This window comes from Geospiza fortis, unplaced genomic scaffold, assembly GCF_000277835.1.
Source record: "Geospiza fortis unplaced genomic scaffold, GeoFor_1.0 scaffold53, whole genome shotgun sequence".
NCBI lineage: Eukaryota > Metazoa > Chordata > Aves > Passeriformes > Thraupidae > Geospiza > Geospiza fortis.
In genome coordinates this window covers 5857416-5874790 of record NW_005054305.1, presented here as the reverse complement: position 1 = coordinate 5874790, position 17375 = coordinate 5857416, and the positions used below count along the sequence as shown (strand labels likewise).

Genomic DNA, 17375 nt, shown 5'->3' with positions numbered 1-17375 from the left:
GAGATGATTTCTTCTGGCAAAAAGAAGAATGTCATTATGACAAAAGCCATAATGACTTAAATCCAAACTTTATCCAATGCTGAATGTGGGTGTTTTCTTTAATATCCCTCTCTGTAGAGATTCCTATCATTTCTCAGAGTTACTTTTTACCTCAACTGTCACGTTTCCAAGTTATTGTGGACAACAGCCCATATCTTGTCACACCTTGAACAAGTACAGATTACATAATATGAATCAGTGCTTTGTCCATCTGGAGGCTTTTCCTGGCATCACTGTACCTTTGACAAAAGGGCTGGGATTTGTTTGATAGTTGTTTCACTTTTATCTGCTATAAACTGCCTGTATTGTTAATTCCATATTTTTCTTTTCATGACTTCTGGAAAACTTCCATTCTCATTAAAACAGAAATATATGTATCCTCACAGAGCATATGAAATAAACTTTAGGAATAGATGATCCACCTGTTTCTTACGCAAATGCAACTTTGAAATCCTGAGTCCCAGCTTAACTTGCTTGTAGGTTTAATTTTTTTCTTGTCTGTGGATCAATATTATTGTTGCTGCAATCATATGAAACATTCCAGAAGCTGAAAAATATGCATTAACTCACAGAAAGAGGAGATGTGACCCCTTGTCTTTTGGTTGTGTTTTACATGTTTGATTTTAACTAACCTGAAAACTTCTGAGGGTCTGTTGTTACACTTCTTTGGTTGGACATCTGTTGACGAATATCAGGATGCTGGTCAAGCAGGATCATGGTACCTTGTTGCCATGGACAGGGCCATTTCAAATGGTCATCGTTTGCTCCAGAAATCAAGGACAAGTATATTCCTAAATTAAATGGATTATCAGTGGTACCATTTACATACAAGCTGACCTGAAAAGCATATCCTTCACTAGAGTAAAAAGGTGGACTGTATATTATTCCCCCTTTCCCTGCTGGACTTGTGTTGAGGAGATGTGTGAAATTTCTGATATGCCAGATGTGGTGGGGACACTGAGTTTCTGACAAGTTGATGTCATCAATAGAGAGGCCTCCATTTGATAAGCCACTTCCTCTCACGCCTTGAAACATAATCCTGAATTTACTGGTGACATTCAAAGAAACATGATGGAGCTGCCAGTAGGTCTCAGGTGAACCTGAAAAACAAGGGTAGAGATTTCTGACTCAGCAATACAGTCAAATACTGCACAGGTCTGTGAACCCTATTCCAACACTGTGTAAGAATTTTTCAATTCCACTGGCACTGATGTGGTAGAATATTTGTTCTGTAGGTGTTACCTTTTCAGTCCAAGATCATATTTGCTCAATACAATATTTTAACAGAATTAATATGAATAATAGCACATAAAGCAGTTATAACACTGCTTTTTCTTTTACATTTTTTAATAAAATTTCATTAAATTAATCCAGGAGTTGTGATTATTAAATCCACAAGAAGAGTTTCACTTGTATTGTTAAAGAGAAAAAAATCAGGACAAGTTATATTCAAATAGCTGAACAGCAACATACCTCAACAAAAAATGCTCCAGAGGATTCTGGGAGCCTAGAACTACAAGACTAGTTCATTCATTTGTTTTTGTATTTCTAAATGGCTTGTTGGAAGCTTGCCTATGCAGAAGCACTATTCACCCATCACATGATTAATGGTACTAAGGTCAAATTGAAGCCAGTCATTTGCAAAACCTACTTTGTGCAAGAGAACCTTGCTGCAAGTTTGATGATGCATCCAAAAGTGCCTGCACTAGCAAATTCCACTTGACTCCAAGAGCAGTGTACACAAAAGCAAAGACCTCTGCATAGGGGCCTTGTGAGGTCAATGAAAGTAGAACACCCTTTTTTAAAAGTATGTGCACCAAAACAGTTACTTTTGTGTCCTGGTTTTAGTTCATCTGCACAGAAGACCAGCTGCATTTATTGAACAAGCAGGTACAGAACTCATACACATCAGTCTCCTAACAACCTGAAACACAACACAATGGATCTCAAATATGTCTTAATTTCTTGACATTTTGCATTACTGTTATAATTAGGAGGGAAAAAATTAACCAAGAAACAAGAAGAAAAGCACCCCACTGTTTTCCATGAAATTGCCTTCTGCGTAAGCTAAAGGATTTTTACATGTAATATATGCAGTTCAAAAATCCCCAGCTGCCACAAACCAGTGGGAAGGGTTCAGGGATTGTCCCTAAGCCTCTTAAACATTGTAGTTCAGTGCAAATCCATGAGCAGCTCAACCAGGTGTCAGACCATGGATGGAAGGGGCTGTAGTGTCACTGTTACTTCCAGGTTATTGACCGCATTGGAGAGGGCAACTTCTCGCTTGAGAGAAGTGAAACAGCTTGGGGGAAAAGCGGTCTTGAACCATTCCTAAAAGTTTTGCCACAGATTGTCAAAATAGGGTGCCTCTGTGAACACATAAGATCAGAGAATTCTAAGGAATAGACATGTAAGAGTGTTTGTGAGGAAGGCTGAAGTCTGGAGAAATTACTCATGGTATCAAAGCAGGGCTTGAAAGAGTTTGGAGGGCTCAGACTGATGTGAAGCCTACACCTGCCTTAGCAGCTCTTACATTAAGGATGCCTGTTAGCTCAGAGGGCATAGAGGGTGAAGCCATAGAGGTGAAGAAAAGAGTGGAAAAAAAACCAGGCACTGGCAGCAGCTGAGCCTAAAGTGACAAAAAGAGACAGAAATTATACCTATTTAGTAAAAAAACTTGCTCAGATCCTTCTGAAGTTGGTGAAGGTGAAATGGAGACCACATAATAGTTAAGTATTTGAGAAAGTAAATAAATCATAAGGTGACTTTGGCAATTCTAGCTTAAAGAGCTCTTGTCCATTAGCTGACCTCAGCTCATCATTCTGTAGGCCATAGGCTCCTAAGACCACAAGAATTTAATCTTCTTCAAACTACAACTCAAATCATGATCTGTTGCTCATATATTTCAGTTAAGTCATTTAAATTTTATTTATCTTTTTTTAACTTAGATATTCCAGGGCACTTATTCTTTCCATTTCTTTATTATACTTTCTTATTAATAGTAATTTACTCTAATATTCCGACTTCATCAGCTGCTATTGATACCAGCAATTCTAGAACAGTTAAAATGATTGCTCATGGAATTTTAGCTAGTTTGGTGAGAAAACTATCTTGATAATACAAGAGTTTGAAATTTGTGGTAATTTATTATATTATATGAAAGCAGCTGACTGAGGATCCATCAGGTATAATTTCAGCAGCAATGAATCAACTACAGAGATAGAGAAGAAGCTAAAGAACAGCACTAGGAAATGAGTGACTTTGCCACAATAATTTCCCCAATACTTTGAAAAATACTGAGGATAGATAAAGACAAAATGCAATTTTATGCCATACCTTTAATCTCTTTGATGAATCTCAGAGTGCCATTTGGATTGGCTGACGTGTACTCCCTGACCCAGACATTCAGCTGGTCATTCTCATTACCACTGTTATATAAATAGAATTGTAAGCACTGAAAACCTCTTTTGGGGTACAGAATTCGGCTCTCCAGGACAGCTGTGCTTCCTTCTCCTCCAGAACTGGTGTCAAAATGCATGAAGTGGCCAGAATCTGCCAAAAGTCAATGAGAAATGAGCAATAGAGGGGAGAGAAAACAGATTTTTCCTGATGTACCTGATGTACTGGTTTTCTTAACGCTGTATTGTAATAACTCTAGAAGATACAGTCAGGTCAGGGTTAGGTAGATCCTGTACAAATCTCTGACTGAGGACTGCTACCTGTTCACCTTTTCCAAAGGTAGAACTATTCTCTTTGCAGCTTTTGTCCTCATTTCATTATCTCTAGGAAACTGTACCCAAACCAAACCCAAAAATGGGCTTTTACTCTTCACCCAGTTACTCACAGTTGACACCCTGGAGGACAGATTTAAACTCCTGAACTCTTGGACTGTTCTGACAGGTTGAGATACATCTAGCTAGACTGTCAATTAATTTTTCACCTCAGCCCTGGTAATACACATTTCAAAATCCTACTCCTGTCCAAGGACTTATTGAGCAATTATTGAGAAAAGCAGCAATCTATATGGTGTGCCTGTATCACAGGTTCAATGCTTTATATAACTCACATGACAGGATGTGACACTAAGACCAAAAAAACTGATCAAAAGAGATAAGGACATTCAATCATCTGAAATAAGCAGAATATCACATCATATCACATGATGTCCCTAGGTATGTAGATTTATGCTGCTTAGTTAAAAAATAAACTGCAGTTTGTCAAAAAATAAACAGATAACAAGGCCAAGCTTGAAGGAACCCTGCATGCCTCTGCAGAAAACACCTCCCAGAAAGATAAGAGTTTTTTCCTCATACCTTTGCATTCTCCCATATTAGTGTGATCAGTATTTGGCCCAGCAGGAACCTGAGACAAACGCTGCCAGTCACTGTTATCATCTGAACTTTGAATCATGCCACATATATTTTCAAGTTCAAAACTGCATGTGTCCATGAAACTTAGGGAGGAGGCTATAACATTAAAAAAAAATATCTGAATCTCTATATCTCTGTTACATAACACATTTTAATTCTGAAGATCCAAAACAATGAGCAGAGAAAGACTAAATGCAAACACCAAGTAATCAGTGGCTTCAAATATGATCAGCATTCATACATACAATGTTCAGGAACTCAAAACACTTGGCGATTAACACTGACATTAATAAGATGTCATCAGGAACACTCTGGGCCCTCAGCAAACACAGGAAGGCATCTGCTAATTATCATATAATGTCTTTTATTTATAAAAGGAACACTAATATCAACCCAATCCACACATCTTCATATTACAGTCAAAAGATCCTGAGACTTCCCATTCTTTGTTCTGCTTTCTTTGGGGCAGCCTACACACGGCCACAAATTTTGATACAAACTCACTAATGCGTCAGCTGGAGTGCTTATTTTGAAATATAGAAGAGCAGAAGCTATTTGGCTGGAATAAACAAACCTTGATTTTCCAAACATAGAATTAAAAACCAAAACCAAAACCAAAACCAAACAACAACAACAAAAAAAAAATTACCAAAGGTGTATTTGGGACCAGTGGATATTTCTTCTCATACAAATTTTTCAATATCTTTCATGTAACAAGTGAAAAATTAGGTGAAGGAAGACTTTGCAGTTAAATATGAAAGGGAGAATGCCATATGAAATATTTCCTCTGTCTAAAGCACTGTGGATAGGTGAGAGAGAGCACAGTCCAAGTTTGTCCCTGTTCTTATTTTTGTTTCCCATTGTACCATGTCTGAGCTCATATGTAATACCAGCCATGATTTGAAAAGAGCTAAGTTAATGAAATACTTTTTAAACTATGTATAAAATATTGTGGCTCAAAGGTTTAAAGGTTTCCTTGCATAACAAAAAGACCTTGAGTATCACAAAACTCAACCTCAATAACATACCAAATGCTTCACTTAAGCTGCAGCTCTGGGAAGCACTTAAGTATGAACTGCTGCCAAATCAGTTCTACTGCTGAGATATGAGATATAGACAGTTCTACTGCTGTCCTCACAGAAAGCTAAAAACCCTCTAGAGGCTGCAAGGTAGTCAGAAGTGTATGGCAGATATTTTTTAAGATACACTTCAGTACAATGTTGTATGAACTGAGAAAATGCTTTCACAGCAAACGTTATGCTGACTGCTGGAGAAAGAAGGTAAGCAAAAATGGAGAATTATTAGGTGAAAGAACCCTTGGAAATCAAAATACAAAACAAACATGAAATTGATTTGGCCAAACAGGAAGGAAGTAACCTAATGACCTTAAGTAGAAAGTTCTGACTGGCATGGAGAGTTGACCTGAATGCCAGGAAGACAGAAAAGCAAGACTCAGTAGATTATGATGTATTTCTGAGGTTCCTTCCTGAAACAGGTGAAGGGGCAATGAGTGAGGCACATTGTGAATTCTGTCTGCACCAAAGCCAGACATTTGGTATGCAGTTAAAGACTGGACTCAGAAGAAAGCACGTGGGGGATGAGTGCCAAGTCCCAGCTTCCAGAGGCTGAGGGAAACCTCATGGTCAGCTCTGTCAAGCAGTATGCTCCAAGGGGAAAGCAGACTAAAATCTACTGTTATCACATGGCCTCAAAGAAAGCAGTGAATGACAGATTGGAGCAGCACTAAACAATCTGTCAGTATTTCTTATGCTATGGGTTGTTTTCTTCAATTTAGGAATTAGTTACATTTTTAATGTAATTTCTTGTCCACATGGGCCTCCAGCAGAAATTTAGCTTACACATTTCCTTAAATCATGTTCAGCAAATGAAGTAATCTTTTGTGTGGGTGAGGGCTGGGACTTGTGAAACACCATCCTCCCTGACAATGGTGGCTGATCTGACAATATTTATGTCTCTGCAAATATCATCCCCACTATACACATCACATGAAGTCAAGAGAGGGACTGGGGAGCAGGGTCCTGATTGCACTGAAGGTGGTGGAAGTTTTGTCACTGATTTCAGTGGGACTGGGGCTTTTTTTCATTTGGGGAATGTGCCTGTGGGTTAAGAATAAAGTTAAAACATCGTGAAGTATTTCTGTAATGCACAAGAATGATGGAAAATAGATAAGATTAATGGAGAGGAAGAAGGACCCCATCCTCTGTGAAAGACATCCTTAGCTGTAAGCATTTTTATAATGCCTAAGTGATTGTGTTTACAATGCCTAAGCAAGTGCTAGAAGCTAAGGCTGTGTGTGTGTGTTCAATTTAGACCTACATGAATTATTTTCATCAGAATTTTACACTCGAAAAACTGCACCCTTTTAATAAACCTGTTTGATAGTTGTTTAAAGAATCTGTATAATAAGGCTTAAAATATAATTGTAAGCCAGTACTCACTACTTGGGATATTGTAAAAGTTCTCTTCTGAGTGTCAGGGCACACTGAATGCAGCAACAATTACAGAATTATATTCCAATTTGATAATGGAGTTATCTAGATTTCTCTGCCTCTTACTTTCATTCAGCTTTGTAAAAGAAACACCACCTAAGCAAAATAACTCTTTTGACCACTTTTGTAAGAGACCAGGTTTGAAGCTTAACAAGAAAATTTAGAAAGCTTGCGTTTTATTCAGAGTGGATTCTGTACCCTATTTGCATGGATAGGGTATATATGAATAGGCATGAATCTGTCTCACAGATTCCATGAAAGTGGAGTAGGTATGACAGCCACATCAAAGATGCTCATTTCTGTGCAGTGTCTGAGCATCAGCTGTGGAATAATGCAGGGAAAAAACAAAAGGCTTTGTGTAGAAGCATACATTTTAAACAGCCACCCAAGGGATGAACAAAAGTCAGCTGCTGAGCAAAGTTGGTTTTTAACTAAAGGTCAGATAAAATTGCACAGAAACCTCTGCTACTCAGCAGTGTTTCTGCAGGAGGGATGCTATTTCTAGCTGTAGCATTATTTCCGGTGTTTTTAACACAATTCTCTTCTCTAAATATGTTAGCATCTCTTTCACTTGTGTCTGGATGGGTACAACATGTATGTATCACCCTCATTTCTTTCAAATTATTCTTTCAAGTAATATAAAATAAATGGAGAAACTTACTGCAGTTGTACAGCCGGTTCAGTTTCTGGAGGTCGTACTCACTGAAATCCATTCTCTGGCCTATGACATCAATAAAGTCTGGTATGTTGGTGATGATGGTGGGCTCAGTTCCATTCCTGAATGCAGTCTTGCTGTAGTGCATCACAGAACTGTAGTCATAGGGAACATTCAGGAAGTCTGATCTTTTATCATCGTATTTATTGAAATTGTGTTCTTTACCTAAATGGCAAAATTGAAAGGAAAGATTGTCTGTTGCTCAAGGGAATCAAATTTTAATGTAAAGACTTGCAGTGACAGAGAATCTATCACATCTCAAAATATTTTTTGGTAGTAATTTACTTGTACTTATTTTGTAAAACAGTTTTATTTCCAGTCTAGGGCTATTTACTTTCGTCTTTCAGCCACTGATGACTTCTGCTGGATGAAGAAAAGCTTTTGCTACCAGAAAATTTTACCTGTGGAACAACTTATAAACTTTGATGGGCTTGTGATATCCAAGAGTGGAGAGACTGTTTCAGTACTCAAATTACTGTAATTTGCAACTGTTTCTAATCTGTATTCTCTGATGTTCAATTGCTCGTCATTTTAGGTAATAATAAACAATTTAGGGTTATCATCAGATAAACTTCCAGAAATTAGCTTATTGATGTTTTCTGGAGTATGAGCAAAGAACCAATTGCTTACTACCCAATGGGGAGTCAAAATTTAAATCAGTCAAAATACAGTAATTATATTCTGGTCAGTGAAAAAAAAATGCAGCAGTTTCAAATGTCTCACAATAGTGGAGCTTGTCACTTAAGAGTCAGCAAAATATAATGGAAATCAAATAACAGAGTCTAAGTAATTTTCTGTAATATATAATTGCATATGCACCTGACAATTGATCAGGACTAAATAAGAATGCATTAGATTTAATCATTATCCAGTTTTTCAGTCTTCTGTGTCTACCTATGTTAGGAAAACATCAAGTGTGTGTATATAACTTTGTTTTTGAACAATCTGAAAGTCACAGAGGACAACAACAAGCTAAAGAAGCAGAGACAGAGCAAAGTCCTAAGGAATTCTGTGCCATGTCTCAGGCTTGTGCCAAATATACCAACACTTACAATTCACAAGCTGCATTGCTAAAGTAACTGCTGGTGTGACACAGACCCTGAAATGTCTCTCCTGCTGGCCCACCCTCTGCACACTCTGCTCTTTAAGCTCTGCTGCCAGCACCAGGAGTAGCAGACAGGCAGAAAGAGAAGGACCAGTGTTTTCACTGGAGATTTTCTACTGGTTTTGGTCACACTGGATTTTTCAGACTGGGGTGGGGGGGTTAGTTATTTTTATTTCATTATGGTCTTCTAGAGTAAGTGCATTTCTAGAGTATTCATTTAAACAAACTAAATTATCCTCTTCTGCTGCCCTGTGGTACAACACGTAGCATAACAGGATTCAGATCTCTAATTAGAGCTTCAGAAACTGTCGTGGCACAAGGAATTACAACGTCAAGAACAAATGAGAATTTATGTTTCAAGCAGATGTCCCTTTATATCTAATTTATTGATATACCGGCTTTGGAAAGTAAGTCCAGGTGAGAGAACAGCATGACCACCAAAAGATGGGTGGAAGGGATGTTCCACATCTAAACTGCTAGCACCAGAGATTGAGAGGAAAGCAGACGAGTGACTGACCAGACTGAATCCTGTCCCAGACGATGGTCACGTAGTCATCCCGGTCAGACCGAGACTGCTCATGCCAGAATCCCAGGGCGTGCAGGAACTCATGCTGGATTGTCCCAATCCTGTCACAGTTGGCTCCAATGGAAAGTTGCTGCAAGCCCATTTGCAGGTTTCCCACTGACGACCAGCAGCTGGCAGTGACATAAAATGAGAGAAGGCTCTGTGAGATACACACCATCCCCATGCCATGCAAACCTCAAAACCAGTCTATTCAATAGGTATATTTTTAACCTGAGCATTGAAGTCACATTTTTTTACAGAGAGCACTTTTCCATTGATCGGTTCCATATCATACCCCTTCCTCTCACACTTAGCTCTGTTTCAATGAACGAGAAGGTCCTTGTCTCTGGCTCTATTAGAAGAAAAATGTTGAATTATTTGTGACAAAAGAAAACTGAGGATGATTTCTTTGGTACTCTGGAACATCAAAGGTTGTGAGCACATAATTTAGAGCAATTAAATTACTGCAAATTAACAATTTTCAGCTAGACCACAATATGTGACTGTGAGCACGCTTCGAGCATGTCCCTATCATAAGGAGAAGTGTGTTCATGCACATTCTCTCCTCTGCCTGCTTTTGTCTGTACTGTTTTGGCTTTTTACTTTGCATGGGGCTGTGGCTGCCAGGCAAGGTGTGCTTCTGCATGTTGTGTTTACCTTCTGACAGGTTGATGGATTTGACAGTACTTTTCACAAGCTCTTTTCTTTCTGTCTCTCTGTGAGCTGCCATGCTAGAGCACTTGCTGCTCTTACACACTCCCAAGTAAGAGCAAAACTGCAGCTGTGCTGCGAGTTTTTATTAAAGGGTGAAAGAATTTAGTGAGTTATCTGCACAGGCCAATAAAATGGCGCCCCATGTCCACAAACTAGCAGGCACGGAGAGCTACTTTTAAATTGATATTTTATGTAGCAAATAAATCAATAGTTACCCAATGAAGTACATAAAATTAATAGGGCACAAAATATGCCATAGGATTTGCAGTCCTATCACCCCAGAAATTTAAAAATACAAGCACACCATGCGCTTTCAAACTCTGTGACTTATTAGTGCAACATATTCCCCAGTATTTCATTTTCCACAGAGCAACACAGGCCTTGCCTATTGATTACTTATTAAAATTACAACATGAGACCTGTTAAGGAGCACATGTAGCATCCATAATTTCAAAGTCTTTCCTTGAACAAGGCCTCATATTGATCCTTGTGTTGTGCAACCATCATAGGCTTGGGTCCACCTCGTACCAAAGCCATCTCTGGCTTCACAGCTGCTGCACAGTGCACAGCAGGCTGCAGCAGGCACATCCAAAACACTTGGCAAAAGTAACAACCAAACAACACTAGGCGCAGCTGCCCCTTGCCTTTGATCTGCCATATGCCTACAACACTGTACACAATGTCCTGCTACTAATTTTCTTCCCACAGTATCACAGATCACCAATATCAGCTCACAGACACCCTGACTTACCAGCACCAAGCTGGAGAGCCAGGGATCTGTGTCAATCTACTCCTGCATGGATTCCCTTTGCCATGTGCAACAGTGGCAAAGAACTGAAGCAGCCTCCCAGGAGTGCCCCATGAAAATCCATGTGGAAATACTAGAGATGATGTTCATCCTCCCTAGTCTGTTAATAATTTGATTCTACCACACCATGTTAGTTTTCCTGTTGAATGAATCCTGCTCTTCATGAGAACAGTAAGGTGAAATGGCACATCAGTTGCAGGTTCCCAGACTCCTCTGTGAACTTTGCAGCCAATCTGATTATCCTGCAATTCTGTAATTCACAATTACACAGCTCAAGTGTTTTTCTCAGCACACAGGCAGGAGCTAACATAATACTGGTAGTAGCCAAGGTGAACGATAGATGAAGAATGTGTACAGGGAGAGGGCTTTTTGTGCAGGGGCTTGATACACTATGTACATACACCAGAGACTACAAATGCATTTTTACACAGGGCAGTCAATACAACAAAAGACAGCTGGCTTCTTTTGTGGCTGACTTCATTTGAATTCAAAAGGGTAATCCAGATGAGGACTTCATGGCTTACTTCAAATCCTTTTGACACAAAAGTTCCCCCACATTCCTCTCTTTTATAGACTCAAGCCAAGATCAGAAAGGCAAAGATGTGATTTATCAACCTTTACTTGAAGTGGTAAAATTTTATGTTGCCAGGAACTTTGTGTGCCTCTCTGCACTGTACCCTCTGGGCTGAGGTCTTTAGTCAGCAGATAGAAGAGTCCTAGTTGATTTTAAAAACTCCAAAATATTAAGAACAGCAGAGCAAAAATGGGTTGGTTTACCCAGCTTACACCCATTACACCAGAAGTAAAGAATGGCCTGAAATGAAAGCAGTTCATTCAGGGTCAGTCCTGATTTCTTTGTACAACCCAAGATGACTCACTGAAAGTGGATGGACCTATTCAGGAGACTGTACCATTTAGCTCCAATCTTTTAAAAAGTTCTGCTGTGGATGTGTCAGCTAAGGTGATGGAAACACTTCAGGGCAAGCCACACACCAGACAGTGAGGGCAAGATATGCTATCCAACTAGAAGGATTCATCTTCTTCATCACCATGACTCATCTATTTTTAATAGACATATAAATGAAACATTGCACAGAGGCCTCCTACTTGCCATAGGCTAAATATTGTGGTTCTTTTTCAGGTACAATTATTAGCAAATTCAATGCATATTTTAGGGGATGAAGGATGACAAAATTCAGCTACATGAGTTTTCCATTTAGCTCAAAAAGCTGGAGTCATTAGCACAGGAAAATGCATTGCTCCCGGAGTCTCCAATTATACATCTTTTAGAGCTGAGTTTCAGTGTCATGTGTACAGCATGAACAGCAGCAAATACAAAGAGCCAGACACCAAAGAAATTTTGAAACAATTATCTGCTACAAATATCTCAGAACAAGCCAAAGGGAAACAGAAACATTTTTATTATCAGAAAATCTTTTCCCATTTATGAATGCATTCTCATATCAGGAAATGAATTTCTGAAAGCAAATTTCCTCACCAGGCTATCAAGTTCTCCCCGTTCTCCTTTTCTATAAGAGAAATGGTTCAGCACAGAGTGAAGAATATATTTGTTCTTGTCGCACTGCTTTGACAGAAAATGTCTTAGAAGGAAAGAAGTTGGGGCAATTTTGACTTCTTTACTGGAGTCTTATTTTGCAATATTTAAGATGAAATAGCATGACTATTCATCAAAAGAGGTAAATAAAGTAAAATATCAGCAAAATATCTCAGTGCTGCACAGAGTTTAAAAATATTGCTCTTTTATCTGAATGCTCATATGGAGTTGTTCAAGTGCATTTCCATTGTTACATTCAAATAAATTCATTGCCCTACAGTGAGAACTGTCACGTTTCTCCTTGGTTTTTCTTTTCCCCTAGAAGCCAAGGTATACTAGGAATGCCCAGCTGAAAGTAATACTCCATATATCCAAAGATCAGTCAAGAACATAATTGCTTTGTTTCTGATATCTTTTACCATGTCCAGTAAAATATCTCTTACAGGACTTGATTTCTTTTTATATTTAAAAATAAATATCAGTAGAAATTGTTCGTTACTTCTAAAGTAATGCCTCTTTTGGAAACTGTGACAGTTTAAAAAGGACTGGGTAAATGGTGGCAACAAAAATGTAAAATTATGACCAGATATATGATTTTTAGGTTGAATACTGGCCATGAGAATAGTCTGAAAGCAAACATAATGGAGGTTATTTTGAATTGCTTCTTCTTACCCACTTCCTTTGAACACAGATATGTAATTCTTCTCCCCTTCCCAAGGTTTGAAGTCAATACAGGTTTTCAGTCTATACTGTTCAAATGCCTTGAGGATGACTCCCTTAGCATTCATTTCTGCAAAGAAAACAGTGTTCTTGTCAATACTGAATGGAAAGATTTCTACTATTATCCATATGGAGCAAGTCCCAAGGGTGGCTCTTGCTCCAGCAATCTTTGATCAAAATAAACAGATTTTTTGATGGATTAAAACCAAACGGGAGACCTAAAAAACATAAATTACAGTCTTGCAACACTGTATCTTGCTCTTGTTTTGCTCCTCTGTAATTTTTCTTTGGTAGTTATGTACCAAATATGACATGATGAGTATATAGAAGGATGCTGTGGGGGGATTTTAATTTTGTAGATTCTTTCATTTATTTTTTTGAGATTTATGCAAACGAGTATTAAATAGATAGGAAATGAAGACTTCAGATTTTACCTAGTACAGAACGCAGGCTACAGATCCCTCACTGAATTTCTCCAGGACTTGAATTTTTCAGACTATATCTGTGTTATCTCCTCTAAGCAACTTGCATAGTTTCAACACAAAGATTTAAAGGATGGGGTCAAATTATGATGTGTCTCTGACTCACGCAGGGGACTTGGCAATGTACCATTGCCAACTGCCTGTCAGAATGTCATTTTGCCCTCGCTGCTGTAAATTATATAAATGGCCAGGTAAGCTTCCTCTCCTTAAAAATATCTTCAGTGCCCTCTTTTCACCTCTGCTTTGTAGAGTTTCATATCTCAGACACAAGATTTCAAAACCAAAACAATCTGCTGGGCCGTAGCAGGGTAATCATTCAAGAAAGGAGGTGAGAGCCAGCTCTGATACCAAGATTATAAATCCTGTTTGTGCACACTCAGCCCCACTCCTGCTGTGGGAAAGGGCCTGCTCTAGATTAAGAGAGGAAAGGACACCATAGGAACTTTATCAACCTGTGTTGAACAGTTCAATCAACACAACATATAGACATTGTGAAGGGCAATACTGTACCCAGGTTGTCCTCAAGGACGTAAGGGATAACATGGGGCCACCGATAGTTGTCACCAATGATGGAGTTTCGATCCTGTATCCAGAAAGAAAACAAGTATGCAGTCCTCAGTAAAAAGGGGTTTAGCATCAGGGACTACAATAGTGCTAAAGCAAACCTACAATTCCAAGTAAGACATAAAGGAAAACAATGAGCTCAAAACCCTCAAAAGATTACTCAGAGGTCTGAGGTTTGGGTTTGAAATCCCTTCATGCCCTTCTACTGGTGTCTTCAACTTCTGCTGCATTTTCTCCATAGACATTACCCAAGCTTTTGATGGATGTGCACAGGACCTTCTGCTCCTATGGGAAACCTTAAGATCTAAAGTCCTGAAAATTGTACAGAGATTAATAGTTTTGTAATTTTTCATAATGCAAGCATTTGTTTCTGTGCCTTCAGCAGGTGCTGTCCTTGTTTTCAGAGACATATTCAGCATATCTCCCAAAAGGGAGAGTAAAACACTATTTTCAGACTACTTTCAGAGTGCAAGACATTTTGGGAGTTTCCTACTAGATATTTTTGAGATGTAAATGTAATTTTTTTTTCATTGATTCAATAAGGATGCTGGCCAGATGCCTTAAAATGTGATATTAGAGATCTAAATTTTTCATCGGCTTTAGTCAATCTACTTACAGGATGAAGGTTTTGCAGCACTGCTCAGTAAATTTAACTGGCTCAGAATATTGTACAGATAAACAAAGAATTCTTTCTATACAAACCTGCCTGGATGATGATCAGTGCTGCCTAATCTCTTAAAAGTGACAATGTAAAAAAGGAAACAAGAAGCTAATAATATTGATCTAATCACTGATGAGATCTCATGCTGGATAATGTTTCTGCAAATGCTGTTGACTCCTTCACTGTCTATGACATTTTGTAGAATTCCATCCCCAATCATCTTCAGTTTATTGTATCATAAACAGCATTTATTGTTTGTAAGAGCAGGATGCATCTATTATTTCCATGCCAGTGATACTTTACAATTAAGTCAATGACATATTTTTGGCTTTGTATTTTATATTTGAACTCACCGCAGGAAGTTTGATGTCTCCCTCAAAAAGGTCTAGTCCTAAAGCTAAAGGGAAGAGGAGATTAACATTCAGTTATGGTATTGATCTGTGACTACTATAATGAAAATTATTTTTTAAAAATTGAGACTGAATTTTGAAAAACCTTCATTTATGTCAAAGATGTCCTGATCAATTCCTCCATCTACGTCTATTTCTGAAAAATAAAAAGACAAGTGAGGTAGGACATTAGCCCTTGCTGTTATCTTTATGAAGTGTGAAAATTAATGCAATAACAATAACAGTAATTATAAATCTGTGTCTGTCGTAGCCATGTTTATGAGCAGCTGGTTTTGTTGACTGCCTCCTGTGCATACAAATAGATCTCTAAACAGAACTCACCAGTTGTCTCTGGAGCAGGCTGGGGAGGGGAAAGAAAAAAAGATATTATTAGAAAGGCAGATAATGAAATGCAGCTCGCGTTACTTTGTCAACAGTATTAGAGATGTGATTCAAGCTCAACTGACAGCACTTAGCACATGGCTTTGTGTTGGACTGACTGCACCCACTGCCTCCTCATTCGACGGGAAATCTGTATTTGCTGGTGTGGCAGCTTTGTGCCCTCCCCACCTCAGGGTGCCCAACAAGGAATTCAGCCAGTACTGCTTCTGTGGAGGTTTCACAGCTGCTTTTCTCTCACAGCTCAGGTAGTACTAAATTGTCCTACACAAATAGGAAAAAAGGAGCCCATTATTTCTGTGGAATCAAATATTACTACTGGTCAGCAGCTGTGCAGAGCCTATGGAAGCTATGATGAACTTCCATCGCAAATGTGAAGACTGGGAGAGAGAATGAGTGGCCTGGTGTTACCCAGTGAGGCTTTGAGGGACTGGGTACACAGCCCAGGGCACCTCAGCCCCAGTTCAGTGCCCTATCTGGACTGCATTTACCTGAGTAATAACAACTCAGACACTCCCTTCGCAACGTGGAGAATCCACAGACCACAATGAGATAACGTGACATAAGATATACATAGAACAATTTCCTTGCCATAACATGCCTATAGAATCTAATCTTAATTCTTTTATTTAACTGGACACTTTATTTTTGGACTGCCTTGGACATACTTGATATAACATTACACAACTATTCTCATACTGAGTAAAATCATGAATAGCCTTTCTAAGCAATCGTTCCGGGGTGCCTTGTATTTGTATGTTTAAATAGAAGTTCACAAACTGAAGATAAAAAACATCTTCATATTCTAAAAGAAATGTAACAGTAATTCTGGAAAAAAAGTGTGAGATTTTTACTTTTTTTTTACCACAGTTTCCCCCTGTATATCTTTCTCCATATAAATAATTTCTTTTCTGCACATGCAGCTTCAATTTCCAGTATGATAAGCATCTGCAACTTCCACTAGAAGTAATGAACAACACAAAATCAGAATGCTGAAAAGCAGCAAAAATCAAGTCCGTGCAGCCCCTAGAAACATTAATTGTGGTAATCTCTAATATCTGTACAATGTGTAAGACAACACTATGGCCAGAATATTCAAGAGAGATTCAAATGCACATATTCTTCTAGACCTACGTTTCAACACATAATGATGGTAACAATTTTGAGGGAAACAACTGTGAGCCCTAGAACTGACTCCATATAAAAATTTTAACCAAACACAGAAAAAAAATCCTACCTCCCATGAAATGTCAAGGCTCAGAAAGAAAGCTTTGAAATTGTCAGAATGTCCCATTGTAGCTTCATAATGAAAGATTAATTTTTAATCTGAAATTACTGTCTTTTAAAAACTTCAGCAAATGTCAGAAAAAAAATATTGTAAATACAAAGGCCAGAAATCTCATTTTATGATTCACCTGAACTAAAATTCACTCAAGGTGTTGCTTCACAGTTTTTGTCAGACTGGTCATTTAATCTCTTTGCCTAAGAGATGAAAACCATTTTTTGCCAAACCAAATGGAGGCTATAATTTCTATGTTAAAGAAACATCATTCCTAATTGGTATCAGCTGGCACAGCAAACATTTAGTAGCTAACTGTTCTATAAACAGCCAAAGTTTTTAATCAGCTTCTCCTGCTTCCTTTTTCTATTTTTAATCAAACTACCACTCATGTATGTCCTTGTCCACTCTAAACCTGACCCTGACCAAGGTCAGTCTAACCAACCTTGACAGGTCAGTTACAGAAAACACTGAGTAAAATCTGTTTCCTGACTGAATTT

General features: G+C 38.4%; 1 protein-coding gene across 1 annotated transcript in view; it reads right to left on the bottom strand.

Annotated features, from left to right (window-relative positions):
- Positions 1-17375, bottom strand: part of MEP1B (meprin A subunit beta) — a 31330-nt gene that overhangs the window by 10951 nt on the left and 3004 nt on the right. Inside the window, exons 2-11 of the mRNA XM_014311985.1 lie at positions 15540-15558; positions 15304-15354; positions 15164-15205; positions 14094-14174; positions 13054-13171; positions 9257-9435; positions 7581-7799; positions 4353-4505; positions 3376-3591; positions 672-1139 (exon numbers count right to left, since the gene is read on the bottom strand). Of these exons, the coding sequence (XP_014167460.1) occupies positions 672-1139; positions 3376-3591; positions 4353-4505; positions 7581-7799; positions 9257-9435; positions 13054-13171; positions 14094-14174; positions 15164-15205; positions 15304-15354; positions 15540-15558 (1546 nt within the window). The remainder of the gene's footprint in view (positions 1-671; positions 1140-3375; positions 3592-4352; positions 4506-7580; positions 7800-9256; positions 9436-13053; positions 13172-14093; positions 14175-15163; positions 15206-15303; positions 15355-15539; positions 15559-17375) is intronic.